At 41.2% G+C, this 24,316-nt stretch overlaps 2 protein-coding genes across 2 annotated transcripts; both read left to right on the top strand.

Moving 5' to 3' along the window:
• The first annotated feature begins 1,173 nt into the window (after window positions 1-1,173).
• fbxo21 (F-box protein 21) lies at window positions 1,174-11,372 on the top strand. Its single transcript, XM_053480387.1, has 12 exons — window positions 1,174-1,419; window positions 3,839-3,974; window positions 4,367-4,476; window positions 4,569-4,690; window positions 5,191-5,337; window positions 5,471-5,607; window positions 5,892-6,028; window positions 6,191-6,370; window positions 7,330-7,462; window positions 9,094-9,284; window positions 9,465-9,622; window positions 10,646-11,372. The coding sequence occupies exons 1-12, from the start codon at window positions 1,196-1,198 to the stop codon at window positions 10,864-10,866; spliced, it is 1,896 nt and encodes a 631-aa protein (XP_053336362.1). The 5' UTR covers window positions 1,174-1,195; the 3' UTR covers window positions 10,867-11,372.
• Window positions 11,373-13,810: 2,438 nt separating this feature from the next.
• tesca (tescalcin a) lies at window positions 13,811-23,386 on the top strand. Its single transcript, XM_053481317.1, has 8 exons — window positions 13,811-13,970; window positions 16,473-16,542; window positions 16,641-16,721; window positions 19,348-19,478; window positions 19,630-19,691; window positions 20,505-20,612; window positions 22,778-22,825; window positions 22,914-23,386. Exons 1-8 carry the CDS (start codon window positions 13,907-13,909, stop codon window positions 22,995-22,997), a joined length of 648 nt encoding a protein of 215 aa, XP_053337292.1. The 5' UTR covers window positions 13,811-13,906; the 3' UTR covers window positions 22,998-23,386.
• Window positions 23,387-24,316: the final 930 nt, after the last annotated feature.

Raw genomic sequence — 24,316 nt, 5'->3', positions numbered from 1 at the left:
GACTAAAACTTACCACAGCTGCAGAGGAGAAGTTATTTTAGAGTTACCAGCCTTAAAAATCATCAATTAACAAACAGTACTGTACCTCAGATTACCTCCATTATGAAGGTTTTACCGAGCAGAAGTAGCAGATACATCCTAATATAAACTGTTCAAAGGAGATTATTGCATATTTTGGATGCCTCTAATTTAGCATTCCCAAAATTACTCGTGGTGTGTAAATGAGTGTGTGCTGTGAGATGGATTGGCACCCTGTCCACGGTGTACCCTGCCTCGTGCCCTAAGTCTACTGGGATAGGCTCCAGGCCCTTGCGTCCCTGAATACAGGGTAAAGCGATATATGATGAGTGAGTAAGAGTAAGTATATATAAAATGAAATATAATATCATATATTATAATAAAATATAGCGGCACAGTGGTGTAGTGGTTAGCACTGTCGCCTTGCACCTCTAGGGTTGGGGTTTGATTCCCGTCTCTGTGTGCATGGAGTTTGCCCCATGCTTGGTTGGTTTGGATATGCAGGTTAGACTAATTGGATTTCCCAAATTGCCTGGTGTATGTGTGTGCCCTGCGATGGATTTGCACCCTGTCCAGTGTGTACCCCACCTTGTGCCCTAAACCTCCTGGGATAGGCTCCAGGTCCTCGCAACACTGAATACAGGATAAAGTGGTATAAAAGGTGAGTGAATGAGAAATAAAATATAGTTTTCTACTGTATAGTGGAGATGCCTGAATTCAATAATTAACCAATTTGGCCAAAACACATTTGGTCTCTCTCTCTCTTTCTATATTGTAATTAAATGAAACAGAAAAAAAAAAAAAACACTGAATAATATTTTGAATTTTGAAAATTCACATCATACAGTTATATATATATATATATATATATATATATATATATATATAGATGTGTGTGTGTGTGAGATTTGAATATGAAATAAATAATGAGTATAAAATATACATATAAATAAAATCTAAAAAAAAAAATCTATTTAATTTTTAGAATAAAATTCACATCATAAAGAATCACTAACAGATGTAGCTATACATAGATATAAAAACGAATAATATAGTATGCATGTATAAGTTGTGCAGAAGCCCCGCCCCTTGCAGTAGAAAGGGGGCGTATCTTCTACACGATGCGCCAGAACAGGGCGTGGCTTCAGCGATGAGGTCATCGGAGTAAACAGAAAAGATGGCGACGCCTCGCACCGGGGAGCGAGCGTTAGGAACAAATCCCGCCATATCAGAGTCCTGCGCTAAAAAACTCACGGATTTACCGACCGAGGTGTTGGAGCACATCCTGTGTTTCCCGGTGCTGAACCACATCGACATCTCCAACGTGTCGTGCTGCTGCAAGCGGCTTCATGAAGTGTGTCATAGCAACGGGAAGGTCTGGGGACATCAGTTCAGACTCAGGTGAGATCAGCACGTCTTTATAAAGTGTGTGTGTGTGTGTACAGGCGTGTAGATCCCCTGATGTGCTTTCTGCATGGTGCAGGCTGTAGAAAATGTCCAGAGATAATCAAGAGACCTGTCTACAGTAACAATCTAACCTGCTTTCTCCTCTACACATGGTCCTGTGTTCCAGGGCACGAGCCGGGGGGACACCCTGGACGGGGGGACACCCTGGACGGGGGGACACCCTGGACGGGGGGACACCCTGGACGGGGTGACACCCTGGACGGGGTGCCAGTCCATCGCAGGACACACTGTACATGAGCTACAGAGGATTATTATGCAAAACAAACAGTATCGGTTTATAATAATCTGTCAAATCAATTAATCAATTAAGGATTAATCATTAACATTAGGGACGGGAACCACCAGGGAGCACTCGATTCGATATTCTCACGCTACCTGATAAGTCCCAACATTTTACCTTAATATCCCAACATTTTACCTTAAATGCAACATGAACAAATAATTTAAAAAAGCCAATTTTGGATCTTTGGAACATCTTTACTCAGGAAGTGGTTATCAATAGTGATGGGGGGTTTGAATCATTTTAGTGACTCGGTTCTTTGAATCTTGTTTATCAAAATGAAATGAGCGAATCTTTTTTTTTTATTTCATTCTTTTGATCAGAAATAAAGTAAAATGGCCTCCGAGTGGTAAAGCGCTCGCCCTATCATCCGGGGATCGCTGGTTCGAATCCCGGGTGATGCTGTTACCTCTCACAGCCGGAGCTCTCTTAGGGGGGAGGGCGCTCCCACATTAATCACGGCTCTACAGCCAATCAGGGGCGCCTGTGAGCTCGCGCTCGCGGAAGGAGCGGCTAGCGCTTTCCTCAGAGTGTGTTACTCCGCCCCTAATGGTGCGTGAGGAAGCAGTTCGAAAAGATGCGGTCGGCTGACGTCACGCGATTCGGAGGAAACACGGGATGGATAGTCTTCGCCCTCCTGACTGAGTGGTAGTGGTAGCCTTAATGTGGGAGCCCCCTAGTGACGGGGAGGAATTGGCCACGACTAATATTGGGGAGAAAATTAAACCCCCCCCCCTCCCTAAAAAAAATAAATAAACTAAAATGTTGCATTTTCAGTAAAAATACACCCAATATGTCTACATACACTAATTTTTGCTCTAGTTCCAGTAATTAAAATATTACAATGCAGTTAAGGACATATTATAATAAACAGAATGAGCAGCTCACCTCTCATATCTTCCAGTCTGAGTCGTTCGTTCTTTTGAATCTATTGCACTGCATAGCGTCTATGGGAGTCACGTGACAAAAGAGGGAACGACTCGCAGTAGAAGAGTCATTGAGAAAGAATCGCTCAATTCTGTACGGAGGTTTTGCGATGATTTGCGCATGTGCACCCAGTAGAAAATTAACGCATCACTCTCCGAGACGACTCATTCTTCTGAGTCACGTTAAAGATTCGTTCAAAAATAGTTAATCGTTCATAAACAACCCAACACTAGTTATCAACCACTTTTCTCTCAAATCTACTAGCTCACCATTTTTTCCCTACCTTTTCATAACTAGATTAATAGCACATTAATCCACTTCTGGATGTGATAATAATGATAAATATATTCTAGATATGTAAAATAAAAAGTTTTATATATTTATCTAGGAACCTCTTTAGTCCAACTAGGGTCCATGGAGGCCAGTGGTGTACCACTGTACTGTATACACCCTTTGACTGCAACATCACAACATTTATTCTTTCCTGAGTTGCATTATCAATTGCCAAAGATCCTGTGCTGATGTGGAGATTCAAACTACTTCTTCTCCAGCACGTCCCACAGTTTGGCCAGGGTTTGTCAAAGTCACTCAAATACTTACACTTGCTAATTTTTTTCTGCTTTCAACACTCAACTTCAGGAAAAAAAAAATGTTCACTTGCTGCTTAATGTATCCCACCTACTTAAAACCACCATTCTAATGAGATTGTAATGGTTAGGCAACTGGGTCAGGGTAACATCAAAAACACAGGGATGTTCCTGGTCTCCGGTGGTCAGGACGTACCAAAAGTCATCCAAGGAAGGAAAACCACTGATCTGGCGACAGGGTGATGGGCAGCCAAGACTCGCTGATGCACAAGGCTGGCCCGTGTAGTCTGATCCAATAGAAGCGCCGTAGTGTCGATCGAATTGAGGAAAAGGTTATTGTTGGTTTTTAGCCCTTTTTTCAACCACCCTATGCAACCTTACAACAAGTACTCCCATCCATTTGCAATAATTTATGGTCAAAAACATGTACTGATGATGTGAGGATCTAATTAGTCCAGAAATTCTTCTCCAGCACATCCTAAATACGGTCCATGGAGTTAAGGTCGGGACTGTTTCTACAGTGGGCTTGTACTCTAACCTTCATCGTCTTGGTTCGCAGGTGGCCGCGGCTACAGAAGCTTTATCGGCAGAATGAATCGTACGATTGGCAGAAGGAATTCAGGACCAGGCTCAGGGTCTGTCTGCAGATCCACCGGACAGTCGTGTCTATTTCCAAGCGATTCTTCGCTGAAGTTGTAAGCCATGTTAAAAGCATATGTTACTCTAGATGGAGTGGATATATTATGACAAACAGTTTATGACCGATACAATTTGTTTGTTCCAGAAATTTAAAAGCTCAATCATTAATATTTTATTGGGGGTGTAGGAGGGGTTCTTCTTAAATGAGGTCACAATAGGGGGAATAGTTTGTTCCCCTACTGGACAATGCAAAAACGAAATAAAGGACAGACTGCAGAGATATTTTTAAGACTAATCTGAAGATCTAAAAAACAGTTTTTTTAAAAAAGTGAATTTTGCATAATAGATGCCCTTTAAATCAATAATGACCAACACAGTTCATTTAATAGGTGAATTAATATACGCATGAAATGATATCGATGTTGTAACTCAGAGGTGTGTGTCCCAGCCTTGCGTCGGTCAGGTGTTGGGTGACAGCTTTACAGAAATCGAGTCTCTCGGGGCGCCGGAGCACTTCTGCGAAGACGAGCTCCTCTCCATTCTCAACTCGGACAGTAGGTCAGAACCGCCATGTGATCATCCTCATGCTTTCCCTTTTAATTTCTTTTTTTTTTTTTTCGACAGTCTGTGTTTGTTTTTCTTTCTTTCAGGAGGAGCTTGACCTTGAAGTACTATGCAAAGAAAATCCTCTACTTTCTTCGCCAGCAGAACATCCTGAGGAGCCTGAAGAGCTTCCTGGAGCGGCCCGCGGATCAGCAGTCGGCTCTGGAAGGTCAGAATCGGAGCGAATCGTTTTAGTGAATACAGGTGGCAGGGAGGCGTGTACTTGGTTTTCGACACGCAGAAATCAAAAGAACAATGCGGGTTAGGATGTAGTTCTGTACAAAAGGCTTGAGCCTGCTTCATTTCCCCAAATTAAATAATGTAGATAAAATGAAAGACATAATAAACTAATGTTTTACTGCAACTGGGTGCAAACTGCCCAAAGTGGTTTAAAAACGGGTTGTTTACGTCACATCCTCAGCAGCAACCTCATTTCCCCTCTCGTCCGTTCCAACCACTCAGCATTATTCAGCATCACCGGTATCATCATCTGAACCTGTTTAAGTTAGATGTCTCAAGACACTACAAGAAAGTCTGACTTTTCGGAAGCAAAATAGGAAGAAATGTTGGGGGGAGGCGTCAATACTTTTGCACAGTGCTGTATTTCAAGTCCTTCAGGTTGCGCCTTATTTGGCACACCAACCTCTTACGCAATGCTTGTTCCCGAAGGCGCCGTATTAGTGGATCAGTACTGTAACCCCCTGACTGAGGTCACACTCGAGAGTGTTTCTACTCAGCTGGACGACATCACGGAGAAGATGAAGAAATGTCTACGGGCGAAAAACGCGTCTCATCCCAGCCTGAGATCGGGTCAAGGTGAGCCAGATCGCGTGAATCCTTCCGGAATGAAAATCTAATAAATAAAGGCATGTCTTGTGGGGTGAGAGTAAACGATATCGATGATGTATTAGTATTAGTACGCGTGTTCACGTGTGCTCCGTATTCGCAGGCGACTGTGTGGTCGTGCAAGACTTCGAGCTCCAGCGCCAGGTCCTCTGCGCCCTCAACGCGGTCCTGTACGAACAGCTGCAGTTTAAAGGGAACGAATGTGACTACTACAACCCCATGAATTCCTACATACACCAGGTAGGACGTTCCCTCGCACTACGCCTTTACAAGTGAAAAAGATTCCTCGTGCTCCCAGATCCTCTCTTTCACTATTTGAGTCCTGGAATATGTCCGTGCCGTTATGCGGAATATGGCCGGGTTTATTGGACATGTCATGGTCTGTAATTGGGCTCTAATGGAATAGGGTTGTTTCTAATGAGCTATTAAGTTTAGTATTGATTGGACTCTGGTTCGGAAGGTCCCAGGTTCAAATCCCACGACCACCAAGTTGTGCCTTGAGTTTCAGTTTGTCTTTTGTTTAGGTGCTTCTGCGTCGAACCGGCATTCCCATCAGTCTCTCTGTGCTCTATATGACGCTCGCCCGGAAGCTGGGGGTCCCACTGGAGCCGGTTAACTTCCCTAATCACTTCCTGCTCCGCTGGTGTCAGCGCCGGACCAGGTAAAAGAGGGAGTTTATCCCTCCTGGTAGAATGTATGATTTAAATTCTGTATACCATCATAAGGTACTCGGTTTCCTTCCAAGCTCCGTTTTTCTTACAACACTGGCAACCTGGTGCAGAAGGCACCAAAATCTGAATCCTCGCTCGTTTGTTCCCCGCAGCAGTGACGATATCTACGACTACGTTTACATCGACGCCTTCGGGAAGGGCAAGCAGCTGACGGCTAAAGAGTGCGAGTACCTGATCCGCCAGCAGGTGACGGCCGATTACTACAGCTCCATCAGCACCACCGAACTGCTGCTGCGCATGGTGGGCAACCTGCTGAACATCGGCAAGAGGGGGTGAGCGAGGACGACCCGGCAGTACGACCGAGATCAGCGTTATAAGTGATCTCATATAAAGGACCCTGTGTGTAATAGTTATGTCGTGATTCCAGCCTCTGATAATTTGTGCAGAATCCTTTAGTTAAAAAAAAAAAAAAAAAAAAATCTGGGAATATAGTAACCAAGTTATCATTCTCAGAAGCCAATAATTTGAATATTATTTTCTTTTGGAAAAAAAAAAAGAACAAACAATTAAATGCTTTATACACTTTACAGATTTAAAACCAATTATAAATTTATACATCAAAAAATAAACGGCAATCAGAATGGGAACAATGCTTCAATAATAAACATCCAGATGTTGGATCAAAACATACATTTCCTTTTAATATTCATTTGGATCAAGTGACTTGTACAAGATGCAGGATACACTCGACACTCAAAAGCTACACACACATTTTTATTTTATCTTTCAAGAGAAAATCCACCGCAATGTTTATCATGCAGAACTCAGAGCTGTCCATCAAACATATTTTATTTGACTGTAACTCTTTTCAGGAATTAGTTTTATTCTGTTGACACTTTTAAAAAGGTTTTTAAACGAGTAAATCCAAATGTAGTTTTAAAGTTCTTAGAATCAGGGATTTTTTTTTCTTCTTTTTTTATTGGTTTGTAGTTGTTCTATGAAAACTAATGTTATAATATTACATACGTCCTGAAGATACCCTTTTTTTTTTTTTTTTTACATTTTATTTTATTTTATTTTTATTTATTTATTTATTTTTTGCTAAAATCTTCCAAAAATTTGCTCTGGCTGTTATTTTCAGAACTTCTGTTATAATATAACATTAGTACTTTCAAAAATGTACTTCCGATTCATCCTTTGATGTGCCCTAAAGCCCTTCAGCTAAGCTTACGGTATCTCACGTGACCCGGTTCTGATCCGTCTCGTTTTTTTTTTCCCCCGCTCCGTACAGAGAAGGCAGCGAGAAGTCGTACCAGCTCCTGAGGGACTCTCTGGATCTCTACCTCACCATCGACCCTGATAACGTGCAGTATCTGATGCTGCAGGCTCGACTCTACTTCCACCTGGGCATCTGGCCTGAAAAGGTCAGCACTTTCCTTAGGCACCATCACTCTGTAGCGCACGCGGGTACCATGGCTTCCCTCCCTGCTGGTCTGCTCTCACATCAGTGATATCGTACCACACTGGCATATTTACTGTATACTCTCTGATACACAGCGGTGGGAGGCGACCGAGTACACGCACCGCGTACAGCACAGCGGCACCTCGGTACATGAAGGCCTCGAATTTTCACCTGAAGAACTGAAATTTTACAATGAAAATGTACATAAAAAAAAAAAAAAATCAATAAGACGTAAGAAGGCACGCTACATTTTCGGCGTAACAGCGAAGAAACCAAGCCAAACCGGATGGTAGCTAAATTATGCGTTTAAAACTTGTTTGCGTCAATGGAAAGCCAAGTGAAGCGTGTTACATTGTTTTTTTGTTTTTTTTTTTTTTTTTTTTTGCATTTTGGGCAAGATTTAGTAAAGTCGTAGCACCGCGGGTCTCAAGAATGTTAGCAAGAAGCAAAGGGAGCTGCTTTAAGTTTGGTTTTGAAATTAAGAATAAGTGAGGTTTAATGTCTATTTATTTCATATTTTACTTAATTTATGCAAAAAAATGATCAGAGTGTTGGAAATTCAAAGTCAAATTTTATTTGTCATATACACAGTCATACACAGTACGATATGCAGTGAAATGATTACACGACCGCCAGTGACCTTAAAAATAAAAGACTATTATTAGGAAATAAATATGAAAAAGAAAATAGAAGTAAATTTAACTAAGAAAGAATAAAATATTTATACAAACAAAATATACAATATATGAAAAGATAAAGAAAGAAAAACAATCCAGCGCTGATTTGCGATCTGTACAATGTTTATTATAGTTCAGTGTTACATATGAAAAATGAATTAAGTAAGAAAAAATTAAAGTATTAAGTATGATTTTTATATGCAGGAATATAAATATTATTATTTTGATATTTATTTATATATTTCATGTTATAATATATTCATAATATAAATATTTTTGTTTTGGCTAAGGGAGAAGTGGTTTTTTTTTTTTTTTAGATTTGGAGCCCTCTGCTGCCTGAAACATGAACTGCAGTTGTAAATACATTTTAAAAAGCCACATATTGTCTCTATCAAAATAAATCTAAAAACACAAAATCTGTTTAACACCTGCACCGTTTATAAAATATGTAAAGAAAAATTTATCTTATGAATTGCTAACGAGTTTCTGCTTATTACATTGAAAACAGTACAGATGCTTAAAAAAATATATGGGGAGGTCGGCTATGGTGGACTGTATATGTGTGTACTGTATATATAGGCCTGTGTGTGTGTGTGTGTGTGTCCATGCGTGATCCTGGGCCATCCTATCCAAAATGCTTCACACACCTCATGTTGACTGATATCTTTTTATTCTATATACATTTTGAACCTCAGTTATTTCTAAGGCAGGTGTGGGTCGGAAAGTTTTTTTTTAGTTCCCCTTTCACAAATTCAGTTCCCACATGATTTATTAGTTTGAATGTTTAAAACAAAAACAAAAAATCATAGTCATAGCCTGTCATCTGGACATAAAAAAAAAAAAAAAAGATAAAAAAATGAGTGTGTCATTTTTCTCTCTCTGTGTCTCTGTCTCTCCGTACCTCTGTCCGTGCCAGGTCCTGGACATCCTGCAGCACATCCAGGCGTTGGACCCGTCTCAACACGGCGCCGTGGGTTACCTGGTGCAGCACACGCTGGAACACATCCAGCACAAGAGACACGCGGTGGAGCCCGAGGTGAAGAGACGCAGCGCTCCCGAACACGCCCAAGTGCAGTACTCGGTCGGCCTCATCATGAAACACAAGAGGTGTGTGTCAATAACACACACACACACACACAACTGTGTGAGAAACGGCGGTGTTGTTTGAATATCTCTGTGAAGGTTTTGGAGTCGTGTCCCATCGTGTCCCCCTGCAGCGCTGAGATGAGGTGGGTCTGGTCTTGTGCAGTACGGCCTGCTTGTTTCACTTCCTGTCCCTGTGTGCAGGTCGGGGTATAACTGCGTGGTGTACGGCTGGGACCCTAAATGCTCCATGAGTCCCGAGTGGATCGCCACCATGCGGGTGCATCAGCTGAGCCACGGCGCCGATCAGCCGTTCTACAACGTCCTGGTGCAGGACGGAACCTGCAGATACGCCGCCCAGGGTGAGAGCGGGTTCCTCCAGGGGTCTGAGGACAGAACTCCCACCTCTCCTGTCCATCCGTCCATCTACTAAAGTGTCTCTCATACTCTTTGTGTCTCTCCTTCTCTCACTTCTGTCTCACACTCTCATCCTTCTCTCTCTCTCTTTGTCTTTCCTTTCATTCTTTCTTCCTTTGTCTCTCTGGCTTTCTTTCTGCATGTGTTTGTGTCTTTCTAGCTGTCTCTCTCTCTCTCTCTCTGTATCTCTCCTCCTCACACTACCTGGATCACTCTTTCTCTCTCTATCTCTCTCCATCTCCTTTTATTTCTCCCTGTCTTTCTGTCTTTCCCCTCTGCATGGCTCTTTGATCTCTCTCCATCTTTTCTGTCTCTCGAGCTTCCCTTTTTTCCATATGTTTGTCTCTCTCTTGCTGTCTTTCTCCGTCTCTCCTTCTCAACCGCCCTGTATCACTCTCTCATGCTTTGACTCCCCATCTTCTACACTCCTTCTCTTCCTCTCTGTCTCTCTCTGTCTTTCTGTCTCTTTTGCTGTCTCTTTCTCAATCTCACTTTCTCTGTCTTGCTCTTTCCATGTCTACCTTTCTGTTTTTGTCTGGATGTCTGTCTCTCTATCTCCCTCTATATGCGTCCTTCTACTTCTTTCTCTCTCTGTCTTTCTTTCTGTGTCTGTGTCTCTCCCTGTCTTTATCTGTCTTTTTATCGGTCACTTTTTTCGCCTTCCTTTCTGTCCCTGTGTCTCTTTCATGTCTCTGTATTTCATGCTGTCCAACTTTCTGTGTCCAACTCTATCTCTCCATAGATAGATAGATAGATAGATAGATAGATAGATAGATACTTTATAGATCCCAAATGAAACTTCAGATGCATCCCTCTCTTTCTCTTCAGTTTGAGTCTCTCTTTCTATTGCTCTCGCTTTCTCTGTCTTTCTTCTCCGTCTTGCTCTCTCCATGTCTACCTTTCTGTCTTCGTCTGGGTGTCTGTACTTATCTCTCTCTTTCTCTCTCTCTCTCTCTCTCTGTCTGTAGAGAACCTGGAGCCTCACTCGGCACCGTTGGAAATCAGTCACCCGGAAGTCGGGCGCTACTTCAGCGACTTCTCCGACACGCACTACGTGGCCAACGAGGAGCTCCAGAGCCATTACCCAGAGGACACGGCGGAGACGCTGAGAGCCGTACAGGAGCTGTACCGCTCAGACTCAGGACACGCTGCGGGGTCAGACCGTGACCACGGCGCCACCGCACCTTAAACACACACACACACACACACACACACACATCTCTCATTAGAGTGACAGAGCTGTAGGTTCACACACACTCACCTTTAACACTTCATGGACACGATGGTCCCTCAGATTTTTCTGATCGCACTTTCTGGGTCTCGTTCTTCTTAATAATCCCAGGTCAGCACTTCAACACTAGGTTTATTTTATTTTATTTTATTTTTTGTTTTTTTTTCTAATTGAAACCCTGATCCTGGATCAGTCCTGCCTGTAGTATCACTGTAATCCATCCCTAGGGTCGTCCATGTAGAGCTTGTGACTGATCACCACCATCCCAACCAAGGCTCATGCACTTATCAGAGAATTAAAATAAATATATACCCCCATATTTTTTTCTAATATATTTACAGTTAATTAGAGAGCTTGTGAAAGTTGTGATGTTAAAAAAATAATCAAATAAAAAATGATGATGATGATGATTGCTTCAAAATGGCTGTAGAGAAACGAGAACTGATGCCAAAAATAAAAAAGTGAAGCTCAAACTTTCAGTTTTGTTCTTTTTTCCTAGAATGAATTTTTTTTTTACATTAAAAACTGTTTTTTTGTGCGAGAAAAAATATTTATCATCAACAACATTGTGTTTTTTTTTTTCAAAGCTCTCTTGCAAAAGCTATAAGGGGCGTTCGAGTCAATCCGGGACTCGCTATGGAATTTCCTGTGAATGAAGGTGTAAAACCTGATTGACATTTAACTTCAAGCCCAGTACGCTAATGAGACTCTCAGGCGCAGAACAACATTTGAAAGGTGCAGACGTTTATATGTTATGACGTTATGATGTTGAACATCTGAGCACCACATCCCCCGTACAGTCGTGACCTCGCTCCAAGCCGTTTCAACACATGTGGGAGTTCCTGGGAGGCCGGCGTTTTTAGACATGAAGCAAGCAGTCCTGAGAAAACGTTCTACCTTGATGGTGTCCAAGCACTAGGGAAAACACTGGGATAAGTGCATTAGTGTAGCAGGGGATTATATAGAGGAATAAAGAGAGTTTTTACCTCTTAAGTCCCGGTTTGACTTGAACACGCTTCACCCTTTCTCATCCTATAATACAACAAAATTCTAAAGTGCAAATTCATCCATCCTGAACGGAAAGTGACACAACACTGACTCTGCAGACTCATTCCAAACACAATAATGTTAAATCATCATCTTCTCACGACATAGACAAATGAATAAATATGTATAAATGTTTATGTTGAACATGCACTATAGACGGACCATAGGATCACGGATCATAAAGGATCATAATCTAAAGACATTTAAGAACTGATAAAAAGCAAAGCAATTGACATTTACAGGTTTAGTCCCTGACTTACAAACGAGTTCTGTTTCGAGAGCATGTCCGTAAGTCTGATTTGTTCTTAAATCCGTTCTTAAATCTTTAGACCCTTTATACATTTATAGCCACTGAAAATAATATAAATAAAATAATTGTAAATATTGGTATCTGGTGCACTGCAGTGTCTATTTTTTGTACAACACACGTTGTAGCTTCTTCCGTGATTGAACCTGGAGTAGAACTGTGGCCCGTTTGTATCTGCGGAAATTCGTAACTTGGATGTTCATAAGTCGGGGACTACCTGTATCAGTCTGAAAAGATTAGTTTTGTGAAATATTAAAATTTGTTTTATGATCTAAATCATTTGAGTGTGACAAGTATGCAAAAAAATTAAATAAATCAGGTTATTATTGCTGTAGATAGACAGACAGTCAGACAGAAAATGCCCGTAAGTGTTGGCACATTGCACAAAGTTGGCAAGTCCTACTTTCACATGATATTAGAACTAGAGCGTGTGTGTGCATGTTGTCTTGTTTGCTATTTGACAGCAACTAATGGATTCAAGCGAAGGTCGTAGTTACGTCTTGTTTGATACTAAACAACACTTGGTTTTAGGAGTGTTAAACACAGTCCCATAGCAGTGGTTGGTTTGTAATTAGAGAGATGCAGACCTGACCATTCATGTAACAGGCGTTTCTCACAGCAGCATCATCAACTATTATGTCTGAGCGTGTTACAAGCGTTCCTTACTAAATGTAACAATAGACAGCATGCATATGACAGGCAGGAGTGATGAAACGTCGGAGCGGCGTGCAAAGCGGCAGCGAGTTGACCACACGATCTATTCGCAGGTAACAGGTGTCAGGAACTGTATGTGGGCAGAGCCACAGCTAACTTTTAGTAATAATAATAATAATAATATAATGAATATCCTTATTGTCTATACCAGCTAATCCTGCATACAGGGTCGCGGGGGGCCTGGACCCTATCCCAGGAGACTTAGGGCACGAGGCATGGTACAATCAATCACAGGGCATATACATACACTACGGGCGATTTATCCTAATCTGCATGTCTTTGGACTGTGGGAGAAAACCGGAGTACCTGGAGGAAACCCACTAACAACATGTAAACTTCACGCACATGGAGGCGGGAATCGGACTCGGACTCGACCCCGAAGGTGCATCTGGGGCTTTTTGGAGGTCTAAACATAAAATTCCCTCTTTTTAATATTTTTTTTTTATAATGGTATTGATATGTCCCCTTTAAGTGCATGCACCCACCGTGGCACACAGGGTGCTTGGGCCCACTCATCGTTTCTATAAAAAACTATATTTATTATTATTATTATTATTATTATAATAATAATTTTTTTTATTATAGTGTTTTGCCATATTTACAAACTTGTACAAAAAAAAAAAGTTGAGGGTTATACATTCAAACGTGGGGGGGGGGGTAGTTGGTTACAATACATGAAAACAATATAAATGAGGAAGAGAAACAAGGTGCAGGCAGTGAGACAGGTTCCTCTTTAATCTTTCCTCTTTCTGTCAGTGGAGAGAGGCGGTGCGTACATGTGGAGGTGTGGACCTGGAACACACTCGCCTTCTCTCTCTCACTGTCTCTCTCACACACACTCACTCAGTGCTCTGGCTTTCTCACTGCTCTCTCTCTCTCCATCTCTCTCTGTCTCTGTCTCTCAGTGCTCAGTCCTGAGACAGGTTGAACATGGGCTCCTCTCATTCTGACCTGCAAGAAGAAGAGCTCAATCAGCTGTCTGAGAAAACTGGCTGTGAGTAGACCATCTCTCTCTCTCTCTCTCTCTCTCTCTTAGTCAGTGTGCGTGTCAGTCTTAATCGTGAGACAAACATCCTAATCTAACTTAGGAGGAAGTTTGGTTACACTCTTGTGGCCACTTTTAGGCTTAGTGTTCATATAATCCTCATTTTCTTGATTTCATGACACCCCGAGGCGTCAGGCGACAGATTTGTGGTTTGATGTTAAAGAATTATCATGCATTAGAGTTTATCTTTTTACATTATTCCACTTCTCATACATCAGCATGATCATGTACTTGTGATGACGGAACACATCGAACATTAACACCAATGACATTTAATGTAAAGACAAAAAAGAAATACAGTATACTCTACGGCTGAACTTGATCCGATTTCAGGTCATAAGCCCAAACCTTCTACATGTTCAGTACGATATGATCTTGATTCTTAAAGCATCTTGTACAAACCGATATCCTAGATGCTCCTAGACATACACTAACAGTCAAAAGTTTGGACACCAAGTCTAATTCTGTCGTCTTTCCTGATTTCTATTTCTGTGGAACAATGCTGAAGGTGTCCGAAATATACAAAAAATCTCCTTTGACTTGGAGATGTATCTGCTATTTATGATCTGTAAATCCTTCATAACGGCTCCAATCTGAGGTGCTGGTTGTTAATTGGTGATTTCCGAGGCTGGTGACTCTAAATGAACTTCTCCTTCTGGTCTTGCTTACCTGGTAAGGTCTTCATGAGAGCCAGGTTCATCATGGTGCTTGATGGCTTTTGGACAATACTGTTGTTGTAAGAACTGTTCCAGAACAGCTGCCCTTTATGTCTACTGACTGTTATTGTTGTTGCTTTAAAACCTGAAGCCATGTGTGTTATTTCATAGTTTTGAAATCTCCAATATTGTTCTAGGATGTAGAAATTAAATCCAAACTTGTGTCCAAACATTTGATTGGCATTGGTACCTTACGGTGAGGTTACATTCCGATAAACCTGTCATCACTTGAAAATCCTAAATCAAAAATGTCTTAACATTTACTGCATTTGGCAGACACTGTTATCCAAAGTGACTTACATTTGTATTTCATCAAACATCTGAGCAGTTTCGGGGCTGGCTCAACGACTCAACAGGGCCAACGTGGTGGTGGTGGTGGGATTTGAACCTGGGACCTTCAGGAGTATAGTCTAATGTAGTCCAGTTGAGGGTTAAGGGCCTTGCTCAAGGGCCCAACAGGGCCAACGTGGTGGTCGTGGGATTTGAACCTGGGACCTTCCAAACCATAGTCCAAAGCCTTAACCACTGGTTTTGATTTTTTTTTTTAACAATGTACAGTTTAACGATAAAAATGTACGAGCTACAATATGTCTAATCTGAAAGTGGTTTGGATTCATCAGGAAGGCGATAAAGTAAACGTTTTGTCCCTGAGATTGATGTGTTGGATGCAGAAAAAAATGGGCAAGTGTAAGACATTGATGGACTTCAACAAGGGCCTCACAAGTTGTAATGTCTAGACGGCTTGGTAAGAGGAAATCTTGTGGGATGTTCCCAGTCTTCAGTGATCAGGATGTACCAAAAGTAATCCATGGAAGGAAAACCAGTGACCTGGCGACTGGGTGATGAGAAACCAAGGCTCACTGATGCACTAGTGTAACTCAAATTGTGAAAATGCGAATGCTGGATCTGTTAGTGCATGGATTTAGGGACGAGTTTGAGGTGTTGTCTTGGTCTCCATGTTCTTTAGACCTCAATCCAAACGAGTGTCTCTTGGATGTACTGGAAAAACAAGTCCGATCCATGGAGGCCACACCTCGCCGTAACTTACTGTATAAGATTTAAACGATCTGCTACTGATTGCTTGGTGCCAGATACCACACTCACACTCCAAACGTCTGCTTTGGTCCATGTCTCAACTCGACAGATCAGGACTGTTTTGGCTCATAGACACAAACAAGTTTGTTTGTAAGTTTAGACATGAATCAGTCCAGTTTCTATCGCTACATCTAGACATGCATCACCCGATTTAAGCTCAGGTATCACCACTAGTCCCGCCTCGTCTCATTCTGCTTGCTGAAACAACACATTAAGAGGTTAGCATTACTTATTGTTGGTTGTTACAGTAGGTGTGTGTGCACCGTAGCAGCAGAACAGAAGGTGAAGCCCGAGCTCACCTGTGAGACGACAGATTGCAGGTTGTGTAGTGTACAAACACAGGCTTCGGTGATGTGTTAATAATTACACTGTAAGCACTCTGTGTTGCATTAAAACACACAGTCCAAGCAAACACATCTTCGCAAAGGTTTCCTTGTAGATGTTTACCTTATTAACCATCTAGAAACCATCTGTTTTATTTTATTTTATGAACTTAAATATCAAAATTATTAAAACAAATGTTTGCATTTTTGTTTAAAGGAATACAAATAGGTGTCCCAATTTACCTATAAGTGTGATCCAGATCTTTTGATAAGTACAAAACGTAATGCAAATCCTTTGGCTTTTCTTGTTCTTCCAGTTTCTTCAGAACAGATCAAAAACCTGCACAAGAGATTTAAGATCCTGGCCCACAACAGCGACAGCTTGAGGTACTTCATGTGTGCCAGCATATAAAGTACACCTCATTGCTCTAAAGAAACGTGATTCGAACGTGTCCTTTTTTTCTTGTTTTTTCCCCGAATTTTAGCCGAATTGACCTGGAGACCATCAGCGATTTGACCTTCAACCCGATTAGAACTCAAATCATCGACGCCTTTTTTGATAAAAGGTACCTACTGTACATTTACTGTATACTCCTGTTATACAAAAATCCATTATTTTACACATGCATGTTGTGGGGAATATGAAAACCAGATAGAACAGGAGCACTGAAAGGTAGGAAATCAGAACCATGGTGGAAATCCAGGAAGCTATGTAGAGAAACCGTAATCCAAAGAACAGCTGGACATTATGGGCAGTTATGAGTCACAAAAATTAAACAATGAAAACTGCAAAGTCGGATGAAGGACACAGGAAAACATTTTTGGTGAAAGTTTTGAGACAACAAAGGCAACGAAAAAAAATGAGATAGAGAACAAATTGAGAAACCATAATTACTGGAAACTAAGGAACCGCTAAAACCTGAACGCTTTAGGAATTCCTAGAAGCTAAGGTTACTGGAAACTACAGTAGCAAGGAGGGAAATCGGCCTGGACACTAAAGAGTCCAGGTAACACCAGAATACTAGGGATGCTGGAAGCTTATAATAGAAAGAGAAGCCCAGGAAATACGGAACATTAAAAATAAATAGATAGCGAAGGGAAACAAGGGCTGGGGTCTCAAAGTCAATGTAAACTGGAGAACAGCTAAAAACTAAATAGACTGTAAATTAGGAAACAGCTGGAGTCTAATGCCAGTGTAAACTAGGGACCAGCTGGAGTCTGAAGTCAGTGTAAACTAGGGAAAAGCTGGAGTTTAAAACAAGTGTAAACTAGTGAACAGCTGGAGACTAAAATTATTATAAACTAGGGAACCACTGGAGTCTTAAGTCACTGTAAACTAAGGAGGACCATCTGGGGTCTAAATTTGCTATAAACTATGGAATGGCTGAAGTCTAAAGTTAAAGTAAACTACGGAACAGCTGAAGCCTAAACCCAGTGTACACCAGGGAACAGCTGGAGTCTAAAATTATTATAAACTAGGGAACCACTGGAATCTTAAGTCACTGTAACCTAAGGAACAGCCTAAGTCTAGTCACTGTAAATTATAGAGCAGCTTCTAAAGTTACTATAAACTAGGGAACAGCTGAAGTCTTAAAGTCAGTGTAAACTGGAGAACAGTGGAGTCTAAAGTCAGTGTAAAGTAGGAAACAGCTGGAGTCTAAAGTCTCCAGTTGGTGTCTAAAGTTGCTATAAACTACGGAACAGATGAAGCCTTAAGTTACTATAAACTAGGAAACCATTGGAGTCTTAAGTCACTGTAAACTAAGGAACAGCTGAAATCTAGTCATTGTAAATTAAAGAACAGATGGGTTCCAAAGTTACGATAAACTAGGGAACAGCTGAAGTCTCAAAGTCAGTGTAAACTGGAGAACAGCTGTGGTCTAAAGTTAGTGTAAACTAGGGAACAGCTGAAGTCTAAACACAGTGTAAACTAGGAAACATCTGGAGTCTAAAGCCAGAGTAAACTAGGGACCATCTGGGGTCAAACTACGGAATGGCTGAAGTCTAAAGTAAAAGTAAACTAGGGAACAGCTGAAGCCTAAACCCAGTATACACCAGGGAACAGCTGGAGTCTCAAGTCAGTGTAAACTAGAGAACAGCTGGAGCCTAAAGTCAGTGTAAACTAGGGAACAGCTGGAGTCTCAAGTCAGTGTAAACTAGAGAAAAGTTGGAGTCTCAAAGTCAGTGTAAACTAGGAAAAAGCTGGAGTTTAAAGCAAGTGTAAACTAGTTAACAACTGGAGACTAAAGTTACTATAAACTAGGGAACCACTGGAGTCTTAAGTCACTGTAAACTAAGGAACAGCTGAAATCTAGTCACTGTAAATTAGAGAACAGATGGGTTCTAAAGTTACTATAAACTAGAGAACAGATGAAGTCTTAAAGTCAGTGTAAACTAGAGAACAGTGGAGTCTAAAATTACTGTAAACTAGGAAACAGCTGGAGTCTAAAGTCAGTGTAAACTAGGAAACAGCTGGAGTCTAAAGTTAGTGTAAACTAGGGAACAGCTGGAGTCTAAACACAGTGTAGGCAACAGCTGGAGTGTAAAGTTACTGTAAACTAGGGAACAGCTGGAAACTGCTTAAAATTCCATGACAATTGTCAGTGTAAAGACACTGAAAACAAGCAACAGAAACTAAATACAATGAAAGAAGAGGAAAGAGCTGAAACTGAAGGAAACAGTTTGAAACAAAAAAGACAACACATTGAGACGTCTACATTTACCTTTTAGGCATTTGGCAGACGCTCTTATCCAGAACGACTTACAAGGGAACAGCCAGAAAACTAAGAAAAGTGAAAACTAGAGAACAGCTAGAAATAAAGCAACATGCTGGAAACAAGCGAACATCTGTAAATTACACTGGAAACTACAGAGTGCCAGAAAGCTAATGAACACTTGGGAGTTAGGGGCAGTGAAACTAGGCTGGAAGCTAGAGATGATATAAAGACTAAAGAGGAAACCAGTTACACTAGTCTGGGTTTGGCATTAAACAAACAGGTTCTTAAGAGTGAGCTGGATTTTCACCCTCCTGTTCCTCACAGCAGAAACATTGAGTAAGATTTGAATAGTATCTAAAATCTACCAAAATAAGTGGTTGGTGAACACACACAGACACAAAAACACACACACACACACACTTTTTAAACATTATCCGTAGTGTTATTGCTGTAAACCGACCTGATCATTTGGCAGGAACTTCGGTCGGGGTGAGGTGGGCAGAGTAGAGGAGATCAGCTTCGAGGAGTTCCTCACCGTCGTGGCACACTTCAGGCCAATAAAACAAGAGGAGGATAAAGAGAGGCTTACAAAAGAGAAACTCCGCTGTGAGTACGCGCACCCCAACCACCACCACCACCATCACCACACACACACAAACACGCCTACATTGTCCAGTTTGAATACACAACACATTATATGGACTGTAAATTTCCAGTGATGGAGATGAAATATTTTTTTTTTGTTCCCTTCCTTTAGTTCTGTTTAACATGCATGACAAAGACAACGACGGGATCATCACTTTGGACGAATACAGAAAGGTAAGAAACGTTTTTCCACATTTTGTTGTTCATCAAAAATTTCTCAAGGTCCGTTTACGCAAAAAATCTATGGCTTACAAACCTCTTCATTTATAAACATGAGAGGCGTTAGATTAATCCATCCATCCATCCATCGATCCATCTAGTAACATCTGTAGTCTAACTAGGGACCATGGAGGCCACTGGTGACCATTGTATTTATTCAGTTTTATGACCATGGTAGGACCTCTGGTCAACATTGAAACTAAACTGTATGGGCAATTTGGGAACACCAATTCCTCTGGGAATTGACTGTGGGAGGAAACCAGAGTACCTGGGCGAAACCCACCAACATGCAAACTCCATGCAAACAGACCCCAAGACAGGAATCGAACCCGGACTCTGAAGCTGCAAGACAACATTGCTTACCATTAAGCCACCGTTCCGCCTAATTGCTCCTGACATTTATAAATACGGCTGTTTTATTTCTAACGTGATTTGCAGGGAAGAAACACACTCCTCTAATCCGATCATCTTTAAAAATGTGCTTTTCATTGTTGACTTTCCTCCCATGATTCTAATAAAATTAATTTATGAATGCTCTAACATATTTATCCCTGTAGCAAGTCTCTGATCTGAGGAGCTGCCTTCAGTGGAGTAATTTACATAAGTACGTGTGATCAAATAAACCGCAACAGAAGATCTGATCTAGAACCTGTTTAGAAAATGAGTTTAATGTTGATCAGCTATGCTACAGATTTTTTCGCTTAGTTTAATCTGCTTGAAACATTGTAATTTCCGCTGGTTCTAAACCTCTGTGCTGATGTTCTGCAGCTGGTAGAAGAGCTGCTGTCCAACTCCGGGAATATAGAAGAAGAAACATCCAAGTCTATCGCAGATGCTGCTATGCTCGAGGTCGCGAGTGTCACCATGGGCCAGATGGTATAGTATCTCCCTCACTACATTACACCTCATCAGTTAAAAACTTAAACACTCAGGGATTTGCTGCTATAGGAAAATAATTAACGAAGAAGTGTTGGGGTGTCCTGAAATGTTTTATTCCTCTTAAACCACAGCAAATTGCAGATTGTTCAATTATTACAAAGATATGTCTGTATTATAATATTATTATATAGCTACATAAAATTAAAAAGTTTGTTCATGCTATCACTTACGTTAAAGCAGCGATAAACGTTTTTTTTTTTTTTTTTTGTCTCTGTTTTTACTTGCTCTTGATTTTAACTAGATCTTGATGAAGAATAGGCTAATTGGCGCTCCCAAATTGTCCGTAGTGTGTGAATGTTGACCAAAGGTCCTACAACAGTTGTAAAATGGGAATAAATACAATGGTCACCATTGGCCTTCACTGGGCCTAGTTGGTCTACAGACGTTCAGAGGCTGGGCAGATTATTCATCCTAAGCACACAAGGATGTCCATGACAACTGGAACTAAAATCTTGTCAGTAAACTCTCGGAACTACACCAATCAAGAAGTTGATGTGTTGGAAGTAGGAAAAAGATGGGGAAGCAACTTTGACAATGGTGTAATTATCAAATTGGGTTCATGAATAGCTCTGTGGTTAAGGCATTGGGCAACTGAATGAAAGACACTAGGTCCGAACCCCAGGTTTGAACCCTAGCAATGATTCAGTTTGCCAATGTTAAGCCCTTGAGCAAGACCCTTAACCCTAAAATGTAAGTTGCTCTGGATAAGCGTCTCTGCAAAATTCTGTTAATGTAAATGTAATGTAAATTTAATTGTGATGACCAGACCACTAAGTCAAAGCATCTTCAAAGCAGCAGGTCTTATGGTGTGGTTTGTTCCGGGTATGCAGCGGTTAGTACCTAACATAAATCCTCCACAGAATGACAACCCAAGGTTGACTGATGCGTGCATGAAGCAGGGACTAATCTATCTGACCCGATCTCACCTAAGACAAAGACAACCAAAAGAAATCAAGGTGTTGACTTCGGCCTCCAAGATCTGATTAAGTGTCTATTAGATGTGCTGGATAAATGAGCTTGATTCATTGATGATCCTCCGAACAGAATATAGGGTTTAAAGGACTTGCTGCTAATATCTTTAGAGGTGTAGTGGAGTCCATGCCTCGGGGGATCAGAGCTGTTTTGGCGGCACTAACTAGTATTAGGAAGGTGGTTAAGGGTTATGGTGGATCAGAGTTTATCACTTACCGCTTTGACATACTTTTTTGGAAGGTGTTGTCTTGGGGGCTGTTAGGAATTACAAGCTTTTTAAAATGGTTCAATTCCCATCTCAAGTTTGCATGTTCCCCCAGTGCTTGGTGGGTTTCCTCCGGGTACTCCGGTTTCCTCCCACAGTCCAAAGGCATGCAGATTAGGCTGATTGGCATTCCCAAAATTGAATTGGCACACTATCCAGGGTGTACCCCACATCGTGTCCCATATCTCCTGGGATAGGCTTAATAACAATAACAATACATATAAGTATAAAAGGACATTTTAATTAAAAGGTTAAGAACATGATAATGGCGGTACGGTGGCGTAGTGGTTAGCACTGTGGCCTCACACCCTCAGGGACTGTGTGTGTGTGTTTACATATTCTCCATTTGCTTAGTGGGTTTCCATCCACAGTCCAAAGACATGCAGATTAGGCTACTTGGCATTCTCGAATTTCCCGCAGTGTGCGAATGGTTTTGAGTGCGTGTGCAGGTGTGTCCTGTGATGGATTGGAACTCTTTCCAGGTCGTACCCCGCCTCATGCCCTATGTCTCCTGGGTTGGGCTCCAGTCCCCTTGTGACCCTGAACAGGATAGACAGTATTGGAGAATAATTTATGAATAAATGAAAATTGGTCATATCTGGCTAATTCCTTTGGAATAAAAGGAATAAAACTCCAGGATGTGTCGTTACTGGAAAAAAATGGACCTCATGGCAGTAACAGTAACGCTGTAAGATTTAGAGCAACATTTCATCACCTGGTTATTGCTTATTTTTCTGTAACAGCACAACACTCAAGTGTTTTAGTGCATCTGAAAATTTAAGTAGCATTACAAATATCGATAACATTTGGAAAGTTGTTCTTGATCGTCATTAAGTTTGTCCATCCATATCTTTAACCTGTCCAGGCTCCAGATCAGATTTATGAGGGAATCACGTTCGAGCATTTCCTTCAGGTTAGTGAGTCATTCTTCTCGTACCTACTTGTCCATTTATTCACTTATTTTTATCATCCTTTTTCACTCCTTCTTTTTCTTCGTTCAGATTTTAAAAGGTGTGGAGATCGATTCCAGGATGCACATCCGCTTTCTGTACGTGGACACGACGACGATGGGCTGCAGGAAATAAACCTCTTCAAGCCCGAGGCCACAAAAGCTCGGCGTTATGGCTGCCACGCCTCCATGGCACTCTGCACTAACTACAGTAGTTCGACCTTTCTATTGAAACATTCCAGTACTGCCGCGCGAGTGACACCTTGATAGGTTGGACGAGACGTACGGCATTCCTGCGGACATATCTTTTATCTGATGTAAGCGTCGAGGGAGGAGACGGCGCGAGGCTGAAAGGGGAGATCGCTCGGGGATAATTTATTAATCCCTTTCGGGCCTTGGTCTATTTCGGGTGCCTTTGAGTAGAGGTTACATTCTGCACCCAGTTAGCATTTGGAATGGAGTGCATTCGCAGGGCACACACTAATTTATGTATATAAATTTACTATGGAAATCTTTATACACCAGATTGGTTTGATTAAAAAAAAAACTAAAACTAAAAAAGGTTCATGATTATTAACTTTCGCGGTTTGGTGTTTGATGCTCATGCCTCAAAGCATTTGGGAAAAAAAACATACACTATAAGATAATACGCAATGGAAATGAAGCTATAAATATCTGACACATCCAAACCACATGGACATCTCTAAATAGTGCCCAAACATTCCTCTTAGAAAACTACTAAACTATAATGTGGCGCCGTAGTAGCCTCGCACCTCCAGGGTCCGGGTTCGATTCCCTCCTCGGGGTCTGTGTGCATATAATCTGGTTTCCTCCAGATTTTCCGGTTTCCTCCCACAGTCCAAAGACATGCAGATTAAACTAATTGCCGTTTTCATATTACCCGTAGTGTGTGAATGAGCGTCTGAGTGTGTGTGTGTGTGTGTGTGCCCTGTCCAGCGCGTACCCCGCCGATAGGCTGCAGGCCCCCCCGGTAAACAGGATAAAGCTGTATAAACAATGATGAACTAATAAAATGTTATGTACAGTAAAGGAAATAAGTACATACTCTCTCCCCCCCCTTATTTAAATAAAACGTCCTATTCAAATGTACAAACACAACATTTTTTTTATCTTTCTTTTTATAACCATTAACAAATAAAGAATGCATTCATAAGCAGAAGGAAAGATATTATCAAAATCAGCAGAGCATGTGCCAAGGTGTTTCCTTCCTCTTAAAAACCACAGGCTGCTGAATTCTTAATTCTGATTGGTCACTAGGTTTTTGGTCAATGTTAAATATTATTAAAGTTTTTTTTGAAACATTTAAGATTATTTGATCATTTATCCCTTTAATTGTACATGCTTGAGTGATTCAACCTTGTTATAGCAGGAGGGAACTTTAGTATAGTATAGTATAGTATAGTATAGTATAGTTTAGTATAGTATAAGTGGTAC

Source organism: Clarias gariepinus, chromosome 21 (genome assembly GCF_024256425.1).
Source record: "Clarias gariepinus isolate MV-2021 ecotype Netherlands chromosome 21, CGAR_prim_01v2, whole genome shotgun sequence".
Taxonomy (NCBI): domain Eukaryota; kingdom Metazoa; phylum Chordata; class Actinopteri; order Siluriformes; family Clariidae; genus Clarias; species Clarias gariepinus.
This window is presented reverse-complemented; position numbering and strand designations above follow the sequence as displayed.